Source organism: Talpa occidentalis, unplaced genomic scaffold, assembly GCF_014898055.3.
Source record: "Talpa occidentalis isolate TD23 unplaced genomic scaffold, MPIMG_talOcc4v2.1 talOcc4.4, whole genome shotgun sequence".
Classification (NCBI taxonomy): domain Eukaryota; kingdom Metazoa; phylum Chordata; class Mammalia; order Eulipotyphla; family Talpidae; genus Talpa; species Talpa occidentalis.
The window spans coordinates 79957896-79981214 of NW_023604295.1; the positions used below are offsets into that span (position 1 = coordinate 79957896).

General features: G+C 35.6%; 1 protein-coding gene across 3 annotated transcripts in view; it reads left to right on the plus strand.

Annotated features, from left to right (window-relative positions):
• Window positions 1-5376, plus strand: part of PDCD10 (programmed cell death 10) — a 49399-nt gene extending 44023 nt beyond the window's left edge. For 2 of the 3 annotated variants that reach the window (XM_037525750.2, XM_037525749.2), the window contains exons 6-8: window positions 1005-1083; window positions 1344-1426; window positions 4282-5362. In XM_037525750.2, coding sequence (XP_037381647.1) covers window positions 1005-1083; window positions 1344-1426; window positions 4282-4363 — 244 coding nt within the window. In that variant the 3' untranslated portion in view covers window positions 4364-5362. Of the gene's footprint in view, window positions 1-1004; window positions 1084-1343; window positions 1427-4281 lie in introns of all 3 variants that reach the window. The other variant, XM_037525748.2, reaches the window with a different exon arrangement.
• Window positions 5377-23319: the final 17943 nt, after the last annotated feature.

Below are 23319 nucleotides of genomic sequence, written 5' to 3' on the forward strand. Positions count from 1 at the left end.
TAGAGGGCAAACATGTCTTTTTTTTTTTTTTTTTTAAGATTTATTTATTTATTTATACAAGCACTAGGTACAGTCAGAAGCGCGGGAGGGTGAGAGAATTCACCAGAGCCAGAACGGGGAACAGAACAGGCAGAGTGACGAAATACATTGCTGAGGGGAGCAGTGGGCACGGCAAGAGAGGTCTGTCATGCCATGTGGGACCCTCACCGGAGCCCGGGGATCGAACCGCACTGAAGAGGCTGAGGGCAGCTTTGCATCCCAGCGTTCAACCTGTGCGCCACCAGGGGAGGCCCCTGAGATAAAAGAGCTGCATGTGAGGAAGAGATATTTATTTTTTTTAAGATTTATTTATGCATACAAGAACCGGGTGTAGGCCAGAGGTGCGGGTGGCTGGTAAAAGGATTCACTAGAGATAGAGTGGGGAGCAGAACAGGCTGATCTACTGAAATAACACTGCTGAGGGGAACAGCGGGCAACACGGGAGAGGTCTGCTGCACCATGTGGGTTAACTCCTTGGCCAGGGATCAAACTCATGTCATACTGGCTGGTGATAGTGCTGAGACTTTAACCACTGCACCACCAGGGAAGGCCCCAGGAACATCAGAACTATTAGGTATATAACTTAAAGTGTTAAAAAAAAAAATGAGTTGCATGAAATAGAAAAATAGCTACATTAACCTAGAGATTAGAAAAAGTCATAACTGGAAAAGTTGAGAGACAGGGGTATAGTCTTAGAAACTTATTAAGTAATGATGAATAAAAGGTTAACGATTTGGGAAAGTCGATGTTAATCGTTGAAATCTTGGTCAGCAATGCAGAAGTGAAGATCACAGAAAGGTGAAGTCTAAAACATCCACTCAACCAACTGGATAAATGTTTACCTTTGACAAAGTGTTCATATGGTGTTTAACAGTATGATTAGTAATTCTTAAATACATATATATAAGCGCAAAGGTTTTATAGGTGTGACTTTTTAAGAAGATTCTTTTTCCCTTCCTTAACAGGGATATAGCTAGTGCAATAAAAGAACTTCTTGATACAGTGAATAATGTCTTCAAGAAATATCAATACCAGAATCGCAGGGTAAGTTTAGTAGAAGCCTTGCTTATCTGTCATCCTCAATGTTGATTTACATCTAGTTTGATAAAATATTAAGGTTTGATTATTGATACTTATTGAATCATTAGCCTCTGGGTTTTCCTTGAACTTAAATACATTGTTTTAAACACTTAAAAATGCTTGTCTATCCATCCCCTGTTTTCTGTAATCTTATGTCACCTTAGCTTTTGTGTTGTTCTCTTTTCTTATTTATTATTTTTTCTTACTATTTTTATATCTTGTAGGCATTGGAACACCAAAAGAAAGAATTTGTAAAATACTCCAAAAGTTTCAGTGATACTCTGAAAACCTATTTTAAAGATGGCAAGTAAGTGTCATTTCTCATCTGTGATTTTATATGATAGCATAGCTATATAGATTATTTCTTATTACATACCCTTTGCTATAAATACTCAAGCCAGTTGTAACTTAGATAATTAAAAATAGGAAGTGAGAGGTTGGGAAGCCAATTATTCCACTATTGTAGAGCAGAAATTAACTGACTTCTCTGAAAAGGGACAGATGGCAAATGTTTTAAGGTAGGTGGACTTGTCACAGCTACTCACTTCACCTCTACTCTTATACATTAAAAGCAGTGAAGACAAGTGGGAAACAAGGGGGTATGGCTGTATTCTAATAAAATTTATCTGTAGACACAAAATTTGAATTTTACATAATTTTTGCTTGTCACATACCATTCTTTTTGGATTTTTTTTTCTTTTTTTTTTGGTATTTTCACCACCTGAAAATATGAAAGTATTCTTAGCTTACAGACTAACATAAACCTGGTGAGTGAAGTTGGGCTTACTGGTTTACTTCACCAACTACCTGAAGAAGTGGTTCTCAAACTTACATAGTAGAATCACCTGCAGTGCTTGTTTAAGCACATACTGCTTTCCCAGAGTTTCTGGTTCTTTAAGCCAGGAGTAGACCCAAGAATATTCTGTGAAGTTTCCAAGATGATATTGTTGCTGCAGATGTATTGAGAATTGCTATAATAAAGTTAGAGTAGTGGTTCTCAATCCTGTCTGCTTATTAGAAACACTTGCGGTTAGTTTAAAAAAATTCCCAGTGCCTTGCCCCCACCTTCAGAGATTCTCACTTAAGTGTGAGGCCAGGGTGTAGGTGTGTTATAAAGTATTCCAGGTGTTTTTAAAGTGTGCAAAGTTGTTGATCCTTTGTCCAGGAAGGCAGTGGGGGAAGGGCTTTCACAGTATCACTCTTAATTGGGTAGGAATTATATTAAACAGGTAAATCATGCATTAAGATTTACATACAGTTGGTTGTATAATACTCTAGAAAGATGGGAAAATTTGTTTTTTATTATGTACACACGGACTTGAAATGTTTAAGCTGATGTGGAGACCGTATCTCCTGCAGTATCGTACCATACAGGATGTTCATTGTGCTTCAAATAGAATGCTAGCTATTGTGTGGGTATAGCATTTTATAAGTGTTTAAAGTCAAAAAATCTAAATAATGATTATTTCTTATATAATTGACAGGGACCTCTAATATTTTACCACTGAATTTTTAAGGTCCCTATGTCCATCAAATCAATACAATATTGTAATAATACTTAAAAAATAATACATTATAATAGTTATTACTTTGCAAAGCTATTCTTAGCAGTTCAAACAGGTTGAAATATTTATATTTATGTTACAAATTAAAGATCCCTCACTAAAAATCTACTAATGCCTTGGTGGTGTTATTTCATAGAATTATTGTTTGTTTAGAGGACATGATCCTTGATGGCTTAGTTTAATAGTAACAGATGTCTGAAAATAAATATATCTCTTTTTCCTCAGTGTGTCCTCTGTGAAACCTAATAACCAAAAGCACATTAAAGAATACATGATGGGATCATTATTTTTTTTAAAGATTCATTTATTTATGCATACAAGAACTGGGGTACAGGCCAGAGGTGTGGGAGGTAAGAGGATTCACCAGAGACAGAGTAGGGAACAGAACAGGCAGAATGATCGAAATACACTGCTGAGGGGAGCAGCAGGCGAGACAGGAGAGGTCTGCTGAATGTGGGTTGCTTCTCAGTCGGCAGGGATCGAACTGGCACTGCAGAGGCTTTGGACAGTTTCACAGCGCTGCGCTCAACTGCCTGCGCCGTCAGGGAAGCCCGGGAACATTATTTTTGATTCTAATTAATTAAGTTCCACGTTGGAATAAGTACCTCAATATATGAGGATATATTTGCATTCAGTTAATTTTTTCAGATTCTTTTTAAGAAATGTCTTGGTATGAAGATAAAACTTAGTAGCTGTAATAACTCTCAAGTTGGGCCTCCCTGATGGCTCAGGCGGTTAAGCGCCACACTGTGAGGCTGTTCGCAGCTTCTGCAGTGCAGGTTCTATCCCGGCCGGCTGGCAAAAATCCTACATGGAGAAGCAGACCTTCTGTCTCACCCACTGCTCCCCTCAGCAGTGTGTTTTGGTCAGTCTGCCTGTTCTGCTCCCAGCTCCATCTCTGGTGAATCCGCTCACCCTCCCACGCATCTAGCCTGTACCCTGGTTCTTGTATAAATAAATAAATATTTTCAAAAAAAATAACTCTGAAGTTGATGAGACCACATAATGAGACCAGGGCATCAACTTTGTGCTCCTTTCACATGAAAATGGGCAGATAGGAGAATGGGGTGCAGCACAAAGTAATTTTTAAGAACATTAGGTGTTGTCAGCTCCCAAATATTGAAATCACATGATTATTTTGCTTTAAAAGTAAATTCTAAAAATAGTTTAGTTTGTGATGAATCGGATTAAAATTAGTTTTTCGTAAAGTACTTATTATGCCTGTTGGTATACAGATTTTGAGACTGAGTATAATACTTCAGCAGATTTTATTTTGGTAACTTCTAGGAACCACCACTGGAGAACACATCTGAATCCTCTTTGACCACTATTGACCTATAAATAAACTAGTTGAAGCCACCAATCATTATCAACCCTTCAACACTTTATTGCCAGCTAGAACCACTAGGGGGCAGTAATTCCTAGATAGTGTCAAATGATGCAGGACCATTCAGTTCCAAATTGGAATAAAAGTTATGATATTACCAATCGTCTTTTTTTCTAAATTGTTGTCATTGCTGCTGTTAATGACATTAAGTATAAGTATATTTAAGAATGAGTTTTGGTTAAAATTAATACTTGTTCTTTTTTTTAACAGGGCAATAAATGTGTTCATAAGTGCCAACCGACTAATTCATCAAACCAATTTGATACTTCAGACCTTCAAAACTGTGGCCTGAAAGTTGTATATGTTAAGAGATGTACTTCTCAGTGGCGGTATGAAACTGCCTTTATCTGTAAATTTTAAAGTTTGACTGTATAAATTATCAGTCCCTCCTGAAGGGATCTAATCCAGGATGTTGAATGGGATTATTGCCATCTTACACCATATTTTTGTAAAATGTAGCTTAATCATAATCTCACACTGAAGATTTTGCATCACTTTTGCTATTATCATTCTTTTAAGAATTATAAGCCAAAAGAATTTACGCCTTAATGTGTCATTATATAACATTCCTTAAAAGAATTGTAAATATTGGTGTTTGTTTCTGACATTTTAACTTGAAAGCTATATGCTGCAAGATAATGTATTTAACAATATTTGGTGGCAAATATTCAATAAATAGTTTACATCTGTTAAACATTTCTTTACTTGAAAAATGCATATATATATATGAATACATACATATATATAATATATATATATATGTGATCAGAAGACCAAGAAGACTTGGTGTAATGTCTAAGGAACTTCTAATGGGAGCTTATTAGCAGTTCATCAGATAATAAAGCAACAAGAACTCCTATTTTATTGTCCTTAATCACTCTGGGTAAAAAGTAGTCAATGGAAGTAGTTTTGTTATTAAATATATATATGAGGTACTGAATATTTTTCCATATTTCTAGCCTGTTTTAAGAGACTTATGAGAAAGACATGGCAGTTACTAGGGTCTCTACACTGTAATGCCACAGAGTACTTAACTCTCAGGCAATGTAAATTTAAATTTTTCTGGTATGCTGGACCCTAAAAAGCTTTGTACCCTGTATTTCCAACACTAGTCCCAAATAATAGTAATTTGAAGCTATAGCAATGCTACTAGGTTTGAAATTACCATGAGTATTAGTAGTATATAAATTCTTTAAATATGTAGTTCTTTTTTTCACCATAGAGTTACACGGACATTCTGTATCAATTCATGTTAAGTGATTTCATTTTTCAGGTATAATACAATAAAGGGAAAAATCAAAATTTATCTTTTATAAAAACTTTAAGTGTTAAATTTTGTTGGCAATATAATTTTTTTGCTATAATGTGATTTAGTTATTTTTAAATGTTTTTCTCTATTTTTAAAAACAGATTTTTAAGCAGTTACTGTCATTGACAACATAAAAGGAAATTGTTCTGTTAGATGTAAGCAGGAAATGTGGAAAGAAAAACAAGAGAATTGGATGAAATCTCATAATTGATAAACCTTTTACTGACTTGATTTCTTTCTCTTCAGAAATACATGACCAGTAAAGCAAATAGATGATCTTAATACTATTTATTTTTGACATAAATTGCTATTTACTCTTGTAAGTAGATGGATGGTCCTTTACAAAATAGACTTGTGAATATATGAAGAAAAATAGACTGTTTTATCTCTTTTGAGCAGCAGACTTTCTAACACAAACTAGTACTGTCCTCCCTCCTATTTAACCCCCTTAACAGAACTCACCATACCATCCATTCCCCAGCTCATCTGTTTTTATTAGCCTTCTGTTTTTCATTCCACTTTTCAATATGTCTGACTTCTGTTCATGAATTTTACCTTCAGGAAAGAGTTTCATTCTCAGGATAATTGAATTTCATACATTATCTAGTGGAGCTGAGTTTGGGTCACTGAGGAAAGGGTCAATATGACCCCAGTCAATAAGTTTCTAGAGATAGAAAGATGACACACTTTGGGAACAAAAGAGGAGACATTTGTTGAGTGCCTTCTCTGTGTCAAGCAATAATATCTAGATCTGTTCATTTAATGTGATTCTCTTAACAGTTCTATGATTTAGTTATCTGCCTTGTGGTTCAGGAAACTAACTGAAAGCTTAGATTAAAGAGGTGGTAATGGCTAGTGCCAGGATTTGAGTTCATTTGCCTCCTGATTCCCTTCGTTTTTTCCTATTGCACTGTACTTCTTACATTGCTGTAAACACATCTTGTTTGGAATGCTAATTACCTGACGCCCAGTAATGAAGTTCGCCCTGGTTCACAGGAAGATGAGAAAAATTAGGACAATGTATTTTTACAAATCTGTATTTATTTATTTTAAAGGACCATTCTTTTATTTGGAAGGCATTGTTACTTTTCGGTGTTTAAAATAGTCCCTCCTTAAACTTTGTTTAAACAAAGTGGTATAATAGTAGAAAGGAAGTCTTGTTTCTGTGTTATATTTTGTTGAGGTAACATTGGCTTAATACTATGTATGATTTAGGTTCATACCTCTTCAGATGTATATTACATACCACACCCACTACCCAAGTACCCACAATCTTCCACCATTGTCAGTCAGGCCTCACTTTTCCCTTTGCTTCCCACCCCTCTCCCTCACCTCCTCTGGTAGCCTCAAGTTGCACAGTAACATTTCTTGTGTTTGTTTCAGTTTAGTCCCTTTCTTCTTGTTTCCTAATCCATTTATGAGTGAGATAATCTGGTGTTTCTTTTTCTCCTGATATTTCTCATTTAACATAATCCTCTTCAGTTACATCCATGTTGTCACAGATGGCAAATGAATAGCTTCCTTTTGTATGTATAACATATTTTAATCCATTTGTCTTTGGGCACTTAGATTGTTTCTATAACTATATGCTTTCCAATTAGTATTTTTGCTTTATTCAGGTAGACACTTAAGGCAGGAATTTCTGGGTCACATATTAGATCTATTTTAATATCGGGTTGTTGGCAAAGTCATGACGTATTTTTTCTATGGAAAAATGTGTCATGACTTTTCTGACAACTCAGTATTTTCAGAAACCTCTATACTGTTTTGCAAAGGTGCTACGCTACATTCCCACCAGCAGTGTACAAGGATTTCTTTTTTGTTGTATTCTCAGACTCGTTTATTATTTCCATGGCCACTTTTGTCTTTTATGGTATTAATATGGCATGTTTTTGAATATAGCCTTCTGACTCCTTCCTCTTTAGATAATATGTTCCTCATTTTGGCTTTCCTCATGATTAAAATCAGGTTATGCATTCTTAGTCAGAATTCTATATTGGTAATACTGTGTGATAATAGTATCTCTTCTGGAGGCATACATTGGTCCATCTCCTTATCAGTTATGTTAATTTTTATCACCTTGTCAAGATGTTTGGTTTCTTTAATGTATAATTACTATATTTTACCTTGCATCCCATAAACACTCTGTGGAGAGTTTAAGTCCATGTTAACATCAGAATTTAGTATCCATTAATCATTCTTGCTTATTCAGTCTTTACTTAGAAAGTTGTAAAAGGGCAATTTTCCTACTCCAGCATTCCTTCCTCAGGTACGGTTGACCACCTGTGGTATGCACAAACACTCCTTTATCCCCATCCATTATTTACTGAAATATACCTAGCCACTTAGTTTTATGTCTGCTATTATTTTCAACTCCTGGTTTTCTTAATTTGTCTGAGATATGACCACTAGGAGCCCCTCCAGCCCATGTGCATGTTGCATCCTCTTTTGTTTGTTTATACTTACCTTCTTTTTCTTTTTTAAAGGATTATTCCTTCCCACCACCATCTCTTATAATCCCTTGATCCTTTCTCTGTCCCCCTCCCTTTAACCTCAGAAATTTCATTTTAATGACTGCTGGTTTTTTATAAGTAATTTACTCTATGGAATCACCCCATATATAAGTGTCCATTATTTTTCTGTCATTCTGACTTGCTTTACCATGTATCATTCCTTTGAACTCCTTATATTTTGATATAAATGGCAGCATTTCATCTTATGGCTGAATAGTGTTACATAATGTGAATATCCGACTTCTTTATCCAATCTTCTCTCCAGTGGGCACTTAACATTTCTATGTCCTAGATATTAAGAAATAGTGTTGCAATAAACATTGTAGCACACATGCACTTTTTTTCCTTTTTTTTAATTTACTTTTTCACAATCTGGATAGAAGCCCATGAGTGAGCTGCTGTATCATTATGGTATTTCCAATTTTAGTTCTTAAGGTAAACCCTGATTGCTTTCCATAATGGCTGTACCAATTTATGTTCCCATCAACAGTATAATAATGCTCTTCTTTCTTCACATCCTTTCTAGCACTGGGTGGTGGTGAACTTTTTAATATGTGCCATTCTCACATATGTGAGGTAATATACCTCACTGTGGTTTTAACCTTTATCTTTTATTGGGGACAATGATGAACATATTTCCGTATATTGGCTTTCTTTAGATCCTCTGTGGTGAATTATTCATATCTGCTGAGTATTGAGTTATTTGTTCTTCTAGTGTTGAATTCTCTGAGGTTATATATCTTGGGTACTAGCCCCTGTCAGTTATATGAGGTGTGAATAGTTTCTCCCATTGAGTAGAATGTCATCTTAATCTGCTTATATTTTCTTTTGCTGTGTAAAATCTTTAGTTTGAGGTAATTCCAGTTGTTTATATCCCTTGCCACAGTAGTCAAGTTTCCAAAGACATCTTTATCATTGAAGTCATTGAACATATTGTGAAATATTTTCTTGTGTATTTTATTGTTGAGGGTCACATATGTAGATATTTAATTCATTTAGAACATATTTTTCCAGAGAGTTAACTGTGATCCATCTTGGTCCTTTAATATGTGATCTTCCAGTTGTCCCAGCACCAGGTATTAAAGAGACTCACTTTTCCCCATTGTATTGTAATGGCTACTTTATCATAAATGAGATGTTGCAGTGCATATGGGTTTATTTCTGGGCTTTTGATACCATTTCATTGGTCCATTTGTCTATTTTTAAGTCAATACCATATTGATTTTAGTATTTGCTAAATACTGTTGCTTTATGGTATAGTGTACAGTGAATTAGTCTGTTGCTTCCATTTCCTTTCTTTGGATTGTTTTTGCTGAGTGAAGTCTTTAATTTTCTTTTCAATTTTAATTTTTTTTGTTAAATTTTTTAAATGGTAGCTTGATGAGGATTGCATGAAATTTATGTATCATTTAGTTAAAATGGAATTTTAATTGATGTGATTATATTGACTTACACAGATTGATTGTATTGATTTCATTTCTGAATATGGACTGTCATTCCATCTCTTTATGTCACAAGTTCCTTTGAAACAGTTGTGAATAGAATTATTCTAATTTGTTTTTCTTCTTGTTTGCTTGTATATTAAAAATTGCTTTGAATTTTTATATGTTGAGTGGTTAATTGACCACTTTGCTGAATTCAGTTATTGTTTCTAATAGCTTTTTGGTGGAATCTTTGGGATTTCCTCTATATAACGTGTTTTCTGTGAATTGATAGTTTCGCTTCCTTGCAGAATTTGATTCCTGTTATTTCCTGTTGTCTAATTGCTGTAGCCCCAAACATAAGTGGTCACAGTAGGCATAGTTGACTTATTCTTGATCCTAATAAAGAGAAAACTTTCATTTTTTAATATTAAGTATTATTTCAACTGTTGGTTTGTATTATTTGACCTCTATATATGGAGGTAGGTTCCTTCTATTCCCACCTTGTTTAGAATTTGTATCATAAGTGAGTGTTGATATTATTAAATGCTTTCTCTTCATCTGTTGATATTATGATTATTTTCTTCACTTTTGTTGAAATTATTTATTACATTGATTTATGTATTTTAAACTGTCCTTGCATCTGTGGATAAATTGTACTTACCATAATGTGTAATCCTTGTAATACAGTGTTGAATTTGATTTGCTATTTTTTTGAAGATACTTGCATCAATATTTAACCAGGGATATTGGTCTATAATTTTCTTTTCTTGTGATATCTTTACCTGGCTTCAGTATTAGGGTAATGCTTGCATGCATTAGGGAACATTCCCTCTTCTTGGATTTCTAGAAATAATTTGAGCAGTTGGGCAGAAGTTCTCTAAAATGTTTGATGAATTGATTTATAAAGCTGGCCATAGACTTTGTATTGGGGGAGATTTTTTAATTCCTGTTTAAATCGCCATGATTATAATAAGTTTATTAAATTGTGTCTCTTTCTGATCTTTATAAAATACATATCTAGAAATTTTTCCATTTCTCCAAGTTTATCAAATGTAAAGGTATATAATTGTCCATAGTAATCTGTTATGATGCTTTGTATTTCTGTGCCATCTGTGGTAGTATATCTTTTATATCTTCTCAAAAAACTCTCAATTTCATCAATCATTTGTATAGTCCTTTTGATCTCAATTTCATTTATTTCTGCTCTTGTTTTTATTATTGTCTCCTTTCTACTAATTTTGGGTATTGTTTCACTTGTCAAATTGCTTTGGGTGTAGTAGTAGTAAATTGCTCATTTGTAAATTTTTTTTTTTTTTTTAATGTGGACCTATATTGCAATTACCATCCTTTCTAGGACAAATTTTTTCTGCCTCTCATAAACTCTGATAGCTGTGTTCTCATTAGTCTCAAGGCATTTTCTGATTTCTCTTTTAATTTCCCTTTCTAGCTAGTAGCTCTTAAGCAGCATATTGTATTGTCTCTGTACTTACATATTTTTTTTCTTTCTTTTTTTAATAGTTGATTTCTAGCTTTATGACATTATGGTCAAAGGGGTACCTAGTACCATTTCAAAATGTGTTGTTTTGGTGATGATTTGCTTTGTTCTAATATATGATCTACTTTTGAAAATGTTCCATATGCACTTGAGGAAAATATACACAGTGATTTGGACACAGATTTTTTTGTAGAAATGTTGAAAGAACTATTTGGTCTAGTTGTCATGGTTGTTTCCTTATTCTCTATCTTGTAAGTGGTATATTCAAATCCCCTATGTTTTTGTATTGTTATTAATATCTCTCATGTTCTTTTATTCCTTATGTATATTGTTGCTGCATCAATCAGTGAATATATATTTATGAGTGTTACTTCTTCTTGTTATATTAGACCCTTAATATAGTGTCTGTCTCTATCTCTTATTATGCCTTTGGTAATTGGAAGTTGGAAGTCTATTTTATTAGATACAAGTATAGTTGTTTATGATTTTATTAATTAATTAATGCTGTTACCCATTTGCTTGTATAACTACCTTCCAGCCTTTAACTCTTAAGTCTATGCTTGTGTTTGTTGTTAAGATGGATTCTTGTAAAGAGCAGAAGTTGGAGTTTGTTTTGAAAGTCATTCAACCACCATATCTTTTACCTGGTATTGCCATTTTGTCATTTATTTTTTAGGTTTTAGTTTTTTTGTTTTTTGGGTTTTTTGTTTGTTTGTTTTTGATATCTTACTTTTAGGTTTTGTTTAGGGTCCTTTGTCTTGTATGTGCTATTTTGTTTCAAGGTTCTACTGAGGTTAGTATATATTGGACTTTGTGGACCCTTTGCATGGTCCTTCCCAAACTTGTTCTGATGTGCCACTTTGTTACTTTCCTTCTCCATCCTTTAGGTTACTGTTAAATCTGTATTTGATGTTCTGTTGATTTATAATAACCAATTCAGCACCTCCTTCATGTGCAGGTTGATGTTGTTTAGTCTGTTTTTGCATTTTAGTGAAATTACTTATCCTTCCTTTTGATTTAAATGTTAATCTTACAGGATAAAGGATTCTAGACTGGCAGTCTTCCTTGAGTACTTTGAGCATCTCCTGCCACTCTTCTTGCCTTAGAGTTTCTACTGAAGAGTCCGTCTACAGTCTAATTTGTCTTCTCTTGTAGGTTTTTTTTTCTCTTGATGTCTTTATAATTTTGTCCTTTGTCATTGTTTTTAGGCAGTTGTAGTATGTGTCTTAGAGTGTGTCTTGTACTATTTTGATTTGGAAGTTTTTTGGACCTCTTGGATCAGGATGTCTGGTTTCTTTTCCAGATTGAGATGATTCTCAGAAATTATTTCTTTTAATAAATTTTTATATGTGTTTGTCTTTCTCTTCTTCTGGAACCCCCACAATACAAATGTTTTTCTGTAGTTTACCCCAAATGGCTCTTAACACTTTTCACTTTTTTCTCTTTGTTATTCTCAGTGGCAATGTACTTTCAAACTAATTCTCTCCATTGCTTGGGTTTGTCTACTATTATGCCCTCTACTGACTTTTTAAAATTCATTTAAAGAATTTTTAGACCCATTGTTCTAATTGTAACAGTCTCATGTTTTCTCTTTATTATTTTCCTTATCTATATCACCATTTTTTTAGTTCAGTCAACAATTTTAGAACTGTTAACTTGAACTCTTCAGACATTCTGCAATTCTGCTATCATGCGGACTTTTATTGCTTTAGCATTTGTTAGGTGTTCTTTTGTCTCTTCATTTTTAATATTTTATAAGTTGTAATAGGAACATATTTTCAGACTGCTGTCTTCACAGGTGCCCAGAGAACTGACACCAGCAAGGGGTAATAACTGGAAAGGACATAGGGCAGTAGGCTACCAGTCACCTCTAGTGACTGTTAGGGATTGAGGCTTCCTCCCGTGCTGTGGGTGCCAGAGTTGTGTGATGGAGATCTACAGTGATTCCCTCCTCAAGGTCAGTTTCTTGGCTTAAATACATTATTACGCCAGCCTCAACTGCTGGGCTTCCTATGCACATTTGATGTAGTACCAGGCATGGATTATACTTAATGGCTGCTAGCTGTGCATTGTTCTCTTTGCTTACCAGTACAAAGCATTTTCCTCAGGTCCTTGCTTCTGTTGTTAGAATCCAGGTGTTTCAACTCTGGTTAGTGAAAGCACTCAGTTGTCTCGAGTGTGGCCCTGAATGGGAAGGGTAGCAGGTGTTTAGAGTAGCACAGCCTGGGGCTGCAAATAATCTTGCCTGACTCTTGCTACAGATTCAAGCTCCAGCTATTCTATGTTGTGAGCCTTAGCACAAGCCAGTTATAGTCACTCTGCTCCTGATTTTATAGTTCTTCAGTGTGTACCGTCAATTTTGGGTGCCAATGCTGTACCCCCTTAACCACACAGCGTCTAGTCTCTACAAAATAGTCTGATGTGGGTATTTGCCTGAATCAAGCCCTATAATATGGCTGTCACCCTGCCTCCGTATCACTGCAAACACAGTCCAATTAAAGTTTTTCTTACCCTTTCGGCTGGGCCATTGCTCCTGTTGTATACTGTAATCATTTGTTTTTCAGGATTTACAAATTTTATTCTTATGCAATTTATTTGTGGCTATATAGAGGAAGCAGACCCAGCTTTGTACCTTTGCAGCCTGCCGTCTTACTGGGCTGATCCTTACACTTTTCTTTAAAAAGATGTTCCAGCATCCGGAATCAGCAATTTCTTCAAGAAATCCTGGGGGATGATACGTACTTACATGTATATACAAATATGCATGAGCTCATATACACATTATTTTGATTTTAAACATCTTGAATTCACACCATTCTAATTCCAGTTCATCTTCACAGGGTTCTTTCTTGCCTTACACTTTTCATATTTCTATTTCCCTTCAGAATCCTAGCTCCCCAAAGTCAATCAATTTCTTGTTCAATTGTATAATAGATCTAAAATAGTTTCAAATTGCTTTTGTCCATATCACTATAAAAATATACTTAAAAAGCTACAAGATTGCTTGCAATCTGTATAAAGTCTGCTGCTCCCTATCTGTATCTTGCCCATGACAAAGGATATATACTTTCTGTGTTCTTAAGCTATTTAGATTTTTTCTCCTTTATTGTGATTATGTTGTTATTTGAAATAAACTGGGTTCTTTTGTTTCAGTTTTCTTCCAGTTTTAACATTTCCCCCCACACCCACTGCCCATCCTTGTGGTTTAATCTTAACATACTTCTAAAAGCCGAAACTATGCCAAAACTTATATACTGAGATGTTTCACTTTCATCCCTTTTGCACCACCTCCACACCTCCCCAAAGGTATACAACTTCACTGATTGTAATTACTTTCTCCCATGTTTCTTTTTATGAAGAAAAGTCGTAAATGTGTTTTCTTATACACCTTTCTTATACAAAAAGCATACATGCAGATCAACTATCCCACTTTGCTTGAGGACTGAGAATTTTGTTGGAACACAAAACTGCATGCTAAAACAAGGAGGGTGTGACAGTCACTAATAGGATTTTTTAAAGATTTATTTTTATTTATTTATGCATATAAAAACTAGGGTGTAGGCCAGAGGTAGGGAGTGAGAGGATTCACCAGAGTGAGGAACAGAACAGGTAGATCTACTGAAATACACTGCTGAGGGGGCAGCAGTGGGCAAGACAGGTCTGCTGTGCCATGTGGGTTAGCTACCTGGCCGGTGATTGAACTCATGCCACAGTGGCTGGGGGTAGCTTGATAGCACTGAGACTTTTAACACCTGCACCACCAGGGATCTAGATCACTATATATGATCTTTAAAAAAAAAAAACAACATTATTTTCCACTAACATTTACATATAAGTCCTTTAAAATGTAACGTTACTGAGGTGTAATTTAATTCAGATTCACCTATTTGTTCAATTTGGTGAGTTGTGCAACCTGGCCATAATTCATTTTTAGAACATTTTCATCATTCCAGTAATATCGGTCATGCCCAGTTAGTTAATATTTGTTCCCACCGTTGGAAGCCCTCCCAGTCCTAGGCAACCACTAGTTATTTTCTGTCTCTGGAATTTCCTTTTCTGATTTTTTCATTTCAATGCAATATTTTCAGTCTGAATTTTGCATAGTATAATGCTTTTTACTTTATAATGTTTTTACTCATCTATGCCATTGCATATATCAGCATTTCTATATTATCACTGCTGAATAATATCCCATTATATGATTTTCCTGTATTTTTCTAATCAAAAGTTGATGGGCAACTTGTGCTTCCTTTTGGTCTGTGTTGCATGTTTATACTGTCAAATTTCACCTGCAAATTCTTCATGAACATCAATTTTTAGTTGTTTCGAGTAGATAGGATTGTGATTAATGGCTGGTATGATAAATTTAATATATAACTTTTAAAGAAACCATCATACCGTTTTCAAGGTGACTGTACTATTCTACATTCTCACCAGTAATGTATGAGTTTTCTTACTTCTCCATATCCCCACCAACACTTACAGACATTTTTGTAAATGCAAAGAGGGTATCTTGTGATTTGAATTTGCATTTCCTAAATGACAATTTAGATATCATTTTGTGTACTTACTGGCTGTTTCACATTCATGCTTTTATGGACGCTTTCTCACTTCTCTAGAAATAATCGCTCTATGTAACTAACTCTCCCCTCCTCTTTCTCCGCCCTCCCTCCCCTCTTCTTCATTCTCTCCTCCCCCCCTTTTCCTTTCTCCCCATTTCTCTCTCCCACTCAGCAAGCAGCCTAGGTTATAGGTACCATAGTTTATCCAGTCAAATTTACATACGTAATTCGGTGGTGTTTGAGGTATACCTTCAGAAGTATACCTTCAGGTAGATACATAGAAGTAGGACAACTGAATCAAAGGACGTGCACATTTGTAGTTTTATAAGATACTGATAAATTCTTTTTTAAAGGTTGTAGTGATTCACATTCCACAAGGACTGTATTAGATACCCGAAGATTCACTAACAATGTGTTTTCACTTTTAACATTTTGTCAATCTAATGGGTGAAAAATGGTATCTCATTGTAGCTTTAGTTTTCATTTCTCATACTGTGTGTGAAGTTAAATATCTTTCATGTTTAAGGACCATTTTTATAGTTTTTGGGCTTTAAATTTGCTCATATTTTTAGTCATGCAAACTTTTAATTTTTATGTAAGGTTATCAGTTCCACTGTGAAATCATCTGAGTTTGGTGCTTTTTGTGGAGCAATTACTTAACTTTATTCTAGGCAAATTGGTCTTTTTAATTTCCTGTCTCTGTAGCAGCCAGTCTGTTTCAATTTGTATTTTTTGAAGAAAGTATTGATCTCCTCTAGTTTTCAGATATTTTCATTGAAGTGAGCAAAATCATTTTGTTTAATTTTTTTTTTGTATCAATAGCTATTTTCCCTGTATATTTATTTCTCTCCTTTTATTGTCTTTATTAAACTAGCAAATTCTGTTTTTGTTTTGCACAGATTTTACTTATTAATTTGATATATTTACGGTTTTTCTGTCCTCTTTCTCTTAAATATTTTAATTGCTCTTTGCTCTGATATTTTCCACATTGGGCTTTCTTTTCATTTGCTTTTGTTGATGTTCTTCTATCTTTCACTTGGTAACAATTAGCCTTCACTTTTTATTGATTTTGGCTTTTTGTTCTATGAAATATTTTTTCTGGTCATTGCTGAAAATGTGTTCCATAGATGTATTTATTATTATTTTCAGAAATTCATAATCTTTCTGTGTATTTCTCAATTTGCTGAGAGTTAAGTTTATTAGAATGTCTTTACTTTCCAAGTGGAAGAACCTTTTTGGTTGCATTTTTTTTCCTATTTTTATTGCATTGTAAATCAACATGTATTGATCATAATAAGTACCTACCGATATTTTCTTTGTTCACTGAGAATCAATTTTTTTTGCATATCCATGTGAAATTTTCTTTTATACTTGAGAAGATTTAATTTAGTCTATTAGGATGTAATAGTATATAGCTAAAATATTTATGTTGTGCTGTTCTTACTCTTTTTGTTGTTCACTTGATCTATCTTGTGCTGTGTTAAAGCTAACAGCAGTTCTTCTGTTTCCCCTTTTCTCATAGTATTTGTTTTATATAGGTGGTTGCTATACTTTTTCTTATTATATATTGTAGTGCCAGGAAGGCCACAGAGCAGGATCTGTATGATTCGAGCAGAGCAGAGCAAAGGAGAGTCCTGGAGCCCTCAGTGGCTTTCTCAGGCTTTTATTGATCCTTTACATGCATTGCAGCAACCAGGTACACAGCAGGCACGGGTGCCGGGGCGGCCAGGAGGCCAGTAGGCCTCCAAGCCCTGGCCAAGTCTTCACTCTGGGCTTCTCTCTGGCTTTTTCTCTTCTTTCTCCTGCCTCTGCTTCTCTTAACAATATATCAATATGGCTGCCATGGCCCACAGAAGTAAACAACACAACTTACAACAATGTAACAAATGCAGGTATCCCATCAGGCAGGGCAATCCTAATGGCAGGAGAGCAGAAAAGCCTGAAAAATCACTTACCTTACATATATCCATACCTGTTACATCCTAAATGTGAAATGAAATGTGGATTTTAACATTATTAAGTGTTCTTTTTTTTTTTTTTTATTAAGTGTTTTTTTTTTTTTCCCCTAGTGTAATGGTTTTTGAAATTTGCCCTCTGGCCTTGAGTTAAACCCTTTCACATTTACTGGTGTGATTGTTATGTTTGAACTTAATTCTATTATAGTGATTTTGTAATTGCTGTGTTTCATGTTATAATTACTGTGTATCTTTTTTCTATTTGGTTTGTTCTCTTTGTTTTAAAAAAAAATCATTTGGTGTTTAGGAAGGTTGATGTTTTCATCCTAGTTTCATTGTATTAATACCTTCATAGGAAGGTTGATGTTTTCATCCTAGTTTCATTGTATTAATACCTTCATAGGATCTTAAGTCCCCTTTTTTTTCTTACTTAAATTTTTTTTTCTTATTTACTATGTGGATATAACTTTGGAGTCATATCCTTTAATAGTCATCTATTATCTAAATGAAGGTTTTTTTTTTTTCTACATTTCCTTTTCCTCTCCTCTCATTTTAATTGCATTTTCTACTTTATCATTGAATATAGTATAAACTCAATTTGTCTTGAACCTAAGTTTTCTTAATCATCTATTTGTTGGATGAAGCTCATTCTCTGGTAACTTCTATTACACATTTATATAGTATTACTTGATAATATTATTGTAGTATTAGTATACATTTAAATAGTTATCTTTGATTTATTGATTTCTTACCATTATTTTCCTGTAGTCTTGATATCTTGACTCTATATATATTCTTGGTTCACATTTTCTTTCCTTAATGTTCTTGAAAATGTAGTTTAACTGACACCTTGTTTTTTATTTATTTTATTTTTAGAAGTCTAATGTCATTTTAACTCTCTTGTCTTCACATTATCGTGTCTTTTGCTTGGGAGCCCTGAGGAATTTTTTTTTTTTTTTCAGACTCTACTAGGCTATGTATCAGAGTTGATCATTCCAGGTCAATTTTCCCCAGTACCTGATGGACCTTATCTATGATTAGGTCTTCCTTTATTTCTAGAAAGTTTTCTTGAGTTAAATTTCTTACTGTTAATTCTATCCCATTGTTTTTGTCCTTTTGGAACATCAGTTAAACATATGTTGGATCCTCTTTGCCTGTATTCAAACTTTTTTTTTTTTAAGATTTATTTATTAATGCATACAAGAACTGGGATAAAGGTACAGGCCAGATGTGCTGGAGGATGAGAGGATTCACCAGGGACAGAGTGGGGAACAGAACAGGCAGACTGAAATACACTGCTGAGGGGAGCAGCGGGCAAGCAGGAGAGGTCTGCCGTGCCATGTGGTTATTTGCCTGGCCCGCTGGGATCGAACCTGCGCTGCAGAGGCTGCTGACAGCCCCACATGCGCTGCGCTCAACTGCCTGCGCCACCAGGGAGCCCCTCAAACACTTTCTCTGTAACTTTTTTTTTACCTTTAGATTGTATTGATGTTGAGGAAAGAGAAAGCTCAATGTGCCTTCTTATTTTAACCACCAAGTACTTAACTTCCTCCTATTATTTTCTTCTACTGTCTCATTCTTCTCTGGATGCAATGCTTCACCAAAGCTGACTTTTTTGTGTAACTGGTACTATGAACTCTCTACCAAATACCAATCTCTGCTCAAAATTTTGACCTTTAATATTGCACTTTCTCTTTTTAGGGGCAATTTTACCTTTGCTTTTCTAAATCCCATATTTCTTTTTATTCCTTTTCACAGATGTTCTTAAGCTTACACTTAATTGCTCTCCTCACTCTAAGGCTTGCCATCAGCAGGAGAAGAGTGGGAGCTCTGTTGACATTTTCTTCTTTAATTACAGGTGCTATAAGGACTGCAGTGTTCTCTATGTCCTAGAAATATTGAAGACATGAGTCATCTAAGGTTTAATTTATTTTCCTTTTTGAATTCATTATTTTATTTAGGATGTGGAAGATATTAAAAACTAGATAGCCACTATTGTTTTCCAAACCAGGAATTTATTTTTCTAGATTTACTGATTTATTTGTAAAATCCAAGCTTTCTGAAACCTATGAATTTAAAGATGAGACTGAGAGATAAATCATCACTCTGTGTTTCTCCTTGAGTGGACAGATTCAGCAGAAAGCTGTTGGATCTTCCCAGCTTTTCCTCTCTTCTCTCTCCTGTAACACCATAGTAAGAAACAAGCTTCATTTCTCTTTTTCCTGGTTTTGGTACTCTTGCTATTAACTTGTGGGAAAACTTCCTAAGTGTTAGTTTCTTCTTTAAATTTGGGGGCATGTAAGAGATCTGAAAAAATAGTATTCCCCTCATCCCTTTTACTATCTTGAAAGGAGACTGCCATTATTGTATTTTTCTATTGACACCCTCCCTGCTTACTCCCCATCAGAAGATGGCATGGAGAATAGGCAGTAGGATTTTGTGTCAGTTAGGGTTCACTAGAGAAACAGAACCATAGGAGATTATGTATATAAAGAGACTTGGTATAAGGAATAATTTCAAATGATTAGAAAATCCTAAGATCTACTAAATGTTGTCAAACGGGAGACCCAGGAGCCCTAGTTAAATCTGAAGGCCTTGGAAATAGGAGAGCTGATAACACAGTTCCAGTCTGAGGGCAGGTGAAAAAGCCGCTATCCCAGTTCAAGGACCACAAGTAGGAAAGAATTCTCTCTTACTCAAGGGAAGGTGAGGCTTCTTTGATCTAGTCAAAACTTAAGCTTATTGAATGGGACTTTTCCATGCCATGGAGACAATCTACTTTATACAGTCTACTGATTTAAATGTTCATCTCATCCAAAAACATCCCCCACAGAAACAGAATAATTCATGAGCAATTATCTATGCAACCCCCTGGCCCAGCCTTGTTGACACATAACACTAACTATCACAAACTGCAAGGAGATAGCCTTAAATCTGTTGTCAATGCTTGTACAGGGAAGGAAACAACAAAACAACCTAGAACTGACAAATTAAAAAAATCTGAACTTAGAATTAATTCATATATGATTTATTCCACTGTTTGAAATGTGGTTGTGATATCACTATTAAAGTAAATTATGACAGTTATTTTAGTTCTGAATATAAAATGCCTTTTTCTTTAATTTGGCAAATAAATGGTGTATTTCAGATCCCCTTTCCCCATGAGAACCAAATTCTGTAGATAAAATACACATATTTCACCTGTATATAGTCATCATCACATGTATATTTTATTTTTAATTTTTTTTAAGATTTATCTATTTATGTGTACAAGAACTGGGATACAGGCCAGAGGTGTGAGGAGGTGAGAGGATTCACCAGGGACAGAGTAGGAAACAGAACAGGCAGATTGACCAAAATACACTGCTGAGGGGAGCAGTGGGTGAGTCAGGAGAGTCTGCTGCGCCATGTGGGTATCTCCCTGGCCAGGGTTCAAACTTGTGCCACAGTGGCTGTGGACCGCTTCCTAGATTGCATCCCAACCCCTTGTGCCACCAGGGCGGCCCTGTTTTTTTTAAATATTTATTTATGCATACAAGAACTGGGGTACAGACCAGGGGTATGGGGGGTGAGAGGATTCACCAGAGACGGAGTGGGGAACAGAACAGGCAGATTGACTGAAATGCACTGCTGAGGGGAGCAGTGGGCGAGTCAGGAGAGGTCTGCTGTGCCATGTGGATGGCTCCCTGGCCTGGTATTGAACTCATGCTGCAGTGGCTGCGGATTGCTCCACAGGATGCATCTTAACCCCTTGCACCACCAGGGAGGCCCACGTGTATATTTTAATTATATATATACACACACATATATAGTACGTTTTAGAAGGAAATTGAAAAAGACTAGCAAATGATATTTGTTAATTTATTTTACTGACATTACGATGTTTAGAATGCCATCTTCTTCCTACAACATACACAGAAAAACATTCTGAGACCAGAAGAGGAAAGACAGCATATTATCTGGCCAAACAGCCAAGAACAAAGTGCTAAATAATTAGTAGGTGCTCCATTAATACTGAAGAAATCACCCAGTGACTACTGCTTAGTAATATTAAATGTAGTTTGATGTAGTAAATGTTAAAAGTTTTAAGGATAGAAAATCTACCTTTAATAAGTATAGAAAATCTATAGAGAAAATCAAGAAGTGATTAGAGTTGTTTAATGAAGACCTTTTTTTTAGTCTTTTTTTTTAGATTTATTTATTTATTTATGCAAGAACCGGGGTACAGTCCAGAGGCGCGGGAGGGTGAGAGGATTCACCAGAGACAGAACGGGGACCAGAACAGGCAGACTGACGAAATACACTGCTGAGGGGAGCAGCGGGTGAGACAGGAGAGGTCTGCGGTGCCTTGTGGGACCCTCGCCCGGTCGGCTGGGATCAAACCGCGCTGCAGAGGCTGCAGACAGCTTCACAGCACGGCGCTTAACCACCTGCACCACCAGGGGAGGCCCGAAGACATTTTTTTCTTTCAGAGCAGCAGAGAAAATATCAGGGAAGAAAATACTGAAAAAAAATATTAAATCCTCAAATACCTTAAGAAATACCTACGCTATATAGCTTTACTTATTAATGTAAAAAGGAAGGAGGGAGCAGCTCATAACACAACAATGTAAAATGAATTTTTCATACTATGTATTTCAGTTATTAGAATTATAAAAGCGGAGGTTGGGGAATGGGGAAATGGTCTGGAGGACAATTCAAAATAACATTGCTTTATAAATATACTAGACTTTCAGTGAGCAGTAAATTAAGATATTAATCACTGCTTTATGAAGATGCTAAATACGAGAGGAAACAGTACTTCAGCAAGGATGTTTTTTCACCTGGGCGCAGTGCCTGGAAAACTACAAATTATCAACAGAACAGTATGCTAAGTAGAATTTAAAAATGAAATTACATCGATTAAATTCCAATGAAATTTAGATTTCTGTGGAGGAAAATTGTCTGAATACTGATCTATTTCACCCACTTTCTTGATTGGCATTTATATTTGGCCTCTTTACAATGTTTATGCATTTCTCTTTTCTCTTAAGCTTTCCTCAAAAAAATTTTGTGGGGAGGCCTGCCTGGTGGCGTAAGGGGTTGGGACGAATCCTATGAAGCTATCTGCAGCCATTGCAGCACGAGTTCCATCCCTGGCCAGGGAGCTGCCCACATGGTGCAGCAGACCTCTCTCCTGACTCGCCGGCTGCTCCCCTCAGCAGTGTATTTCAGTTGATCTGCCTGTTCTGTTCCCCACTCTGTCTCTGGTAAATCCTCTCACCCCCCCACACTCCTGGTCTGTACCCCAGTTCTTGTATACATAAATAAATAAATCATTTTAAAAAATTTTTTGTGGGGTTATGACTGACATTTTGACATTTACATTCCAAGCAAAAGAGCTAAGCTTTTTCAAGCATCTGTTACTAAGGTCTTTAAGAAAATAAACCTAGTCATTTGATACCACTGAAGGGAAACAGTCATATCTTCTGAAATCAAATCAGTTACATACTTATTTAATGCCTCATTTTAATCAATTTTATCCCACAGGGTCTGGTTTGTGAGTGTGCATAGGAAGTTATTGTCTTTATACCAATATACCTTCATATTTCTTATCTTTATCCTTTTTTTGATGGTACTCACAAGTGCTAGATGGGTTACTTTGGTTAACTCCACTTCCCTTCTGAAGGAAACCGCCAGACTAGTGGTCCTTGCAGAAGGAAAAGGAAGGGACTATTTCTTTGTAACCCTTCCTAATTACACTGTTTGGAATGGGTATGCAGAGAAAATGAAGTGTCCCAGGCTTTTTCCCGCCCTCCTGCCACTGACCTCTACAGCCACTGGCACCAGTGGTCTTGCATTTCTACTAGGTTGTCATACTTGCATGGATACCTGGGGCCAAGAGGTATGAGTGTGGGGTACTCACACCTAAGACTATGAACACCTGGGCCCAGAGAGCATGGGCATCTTGGATCTGGAGGGGAGAGAAGGGATAAAAGGAGCTCTTGAAC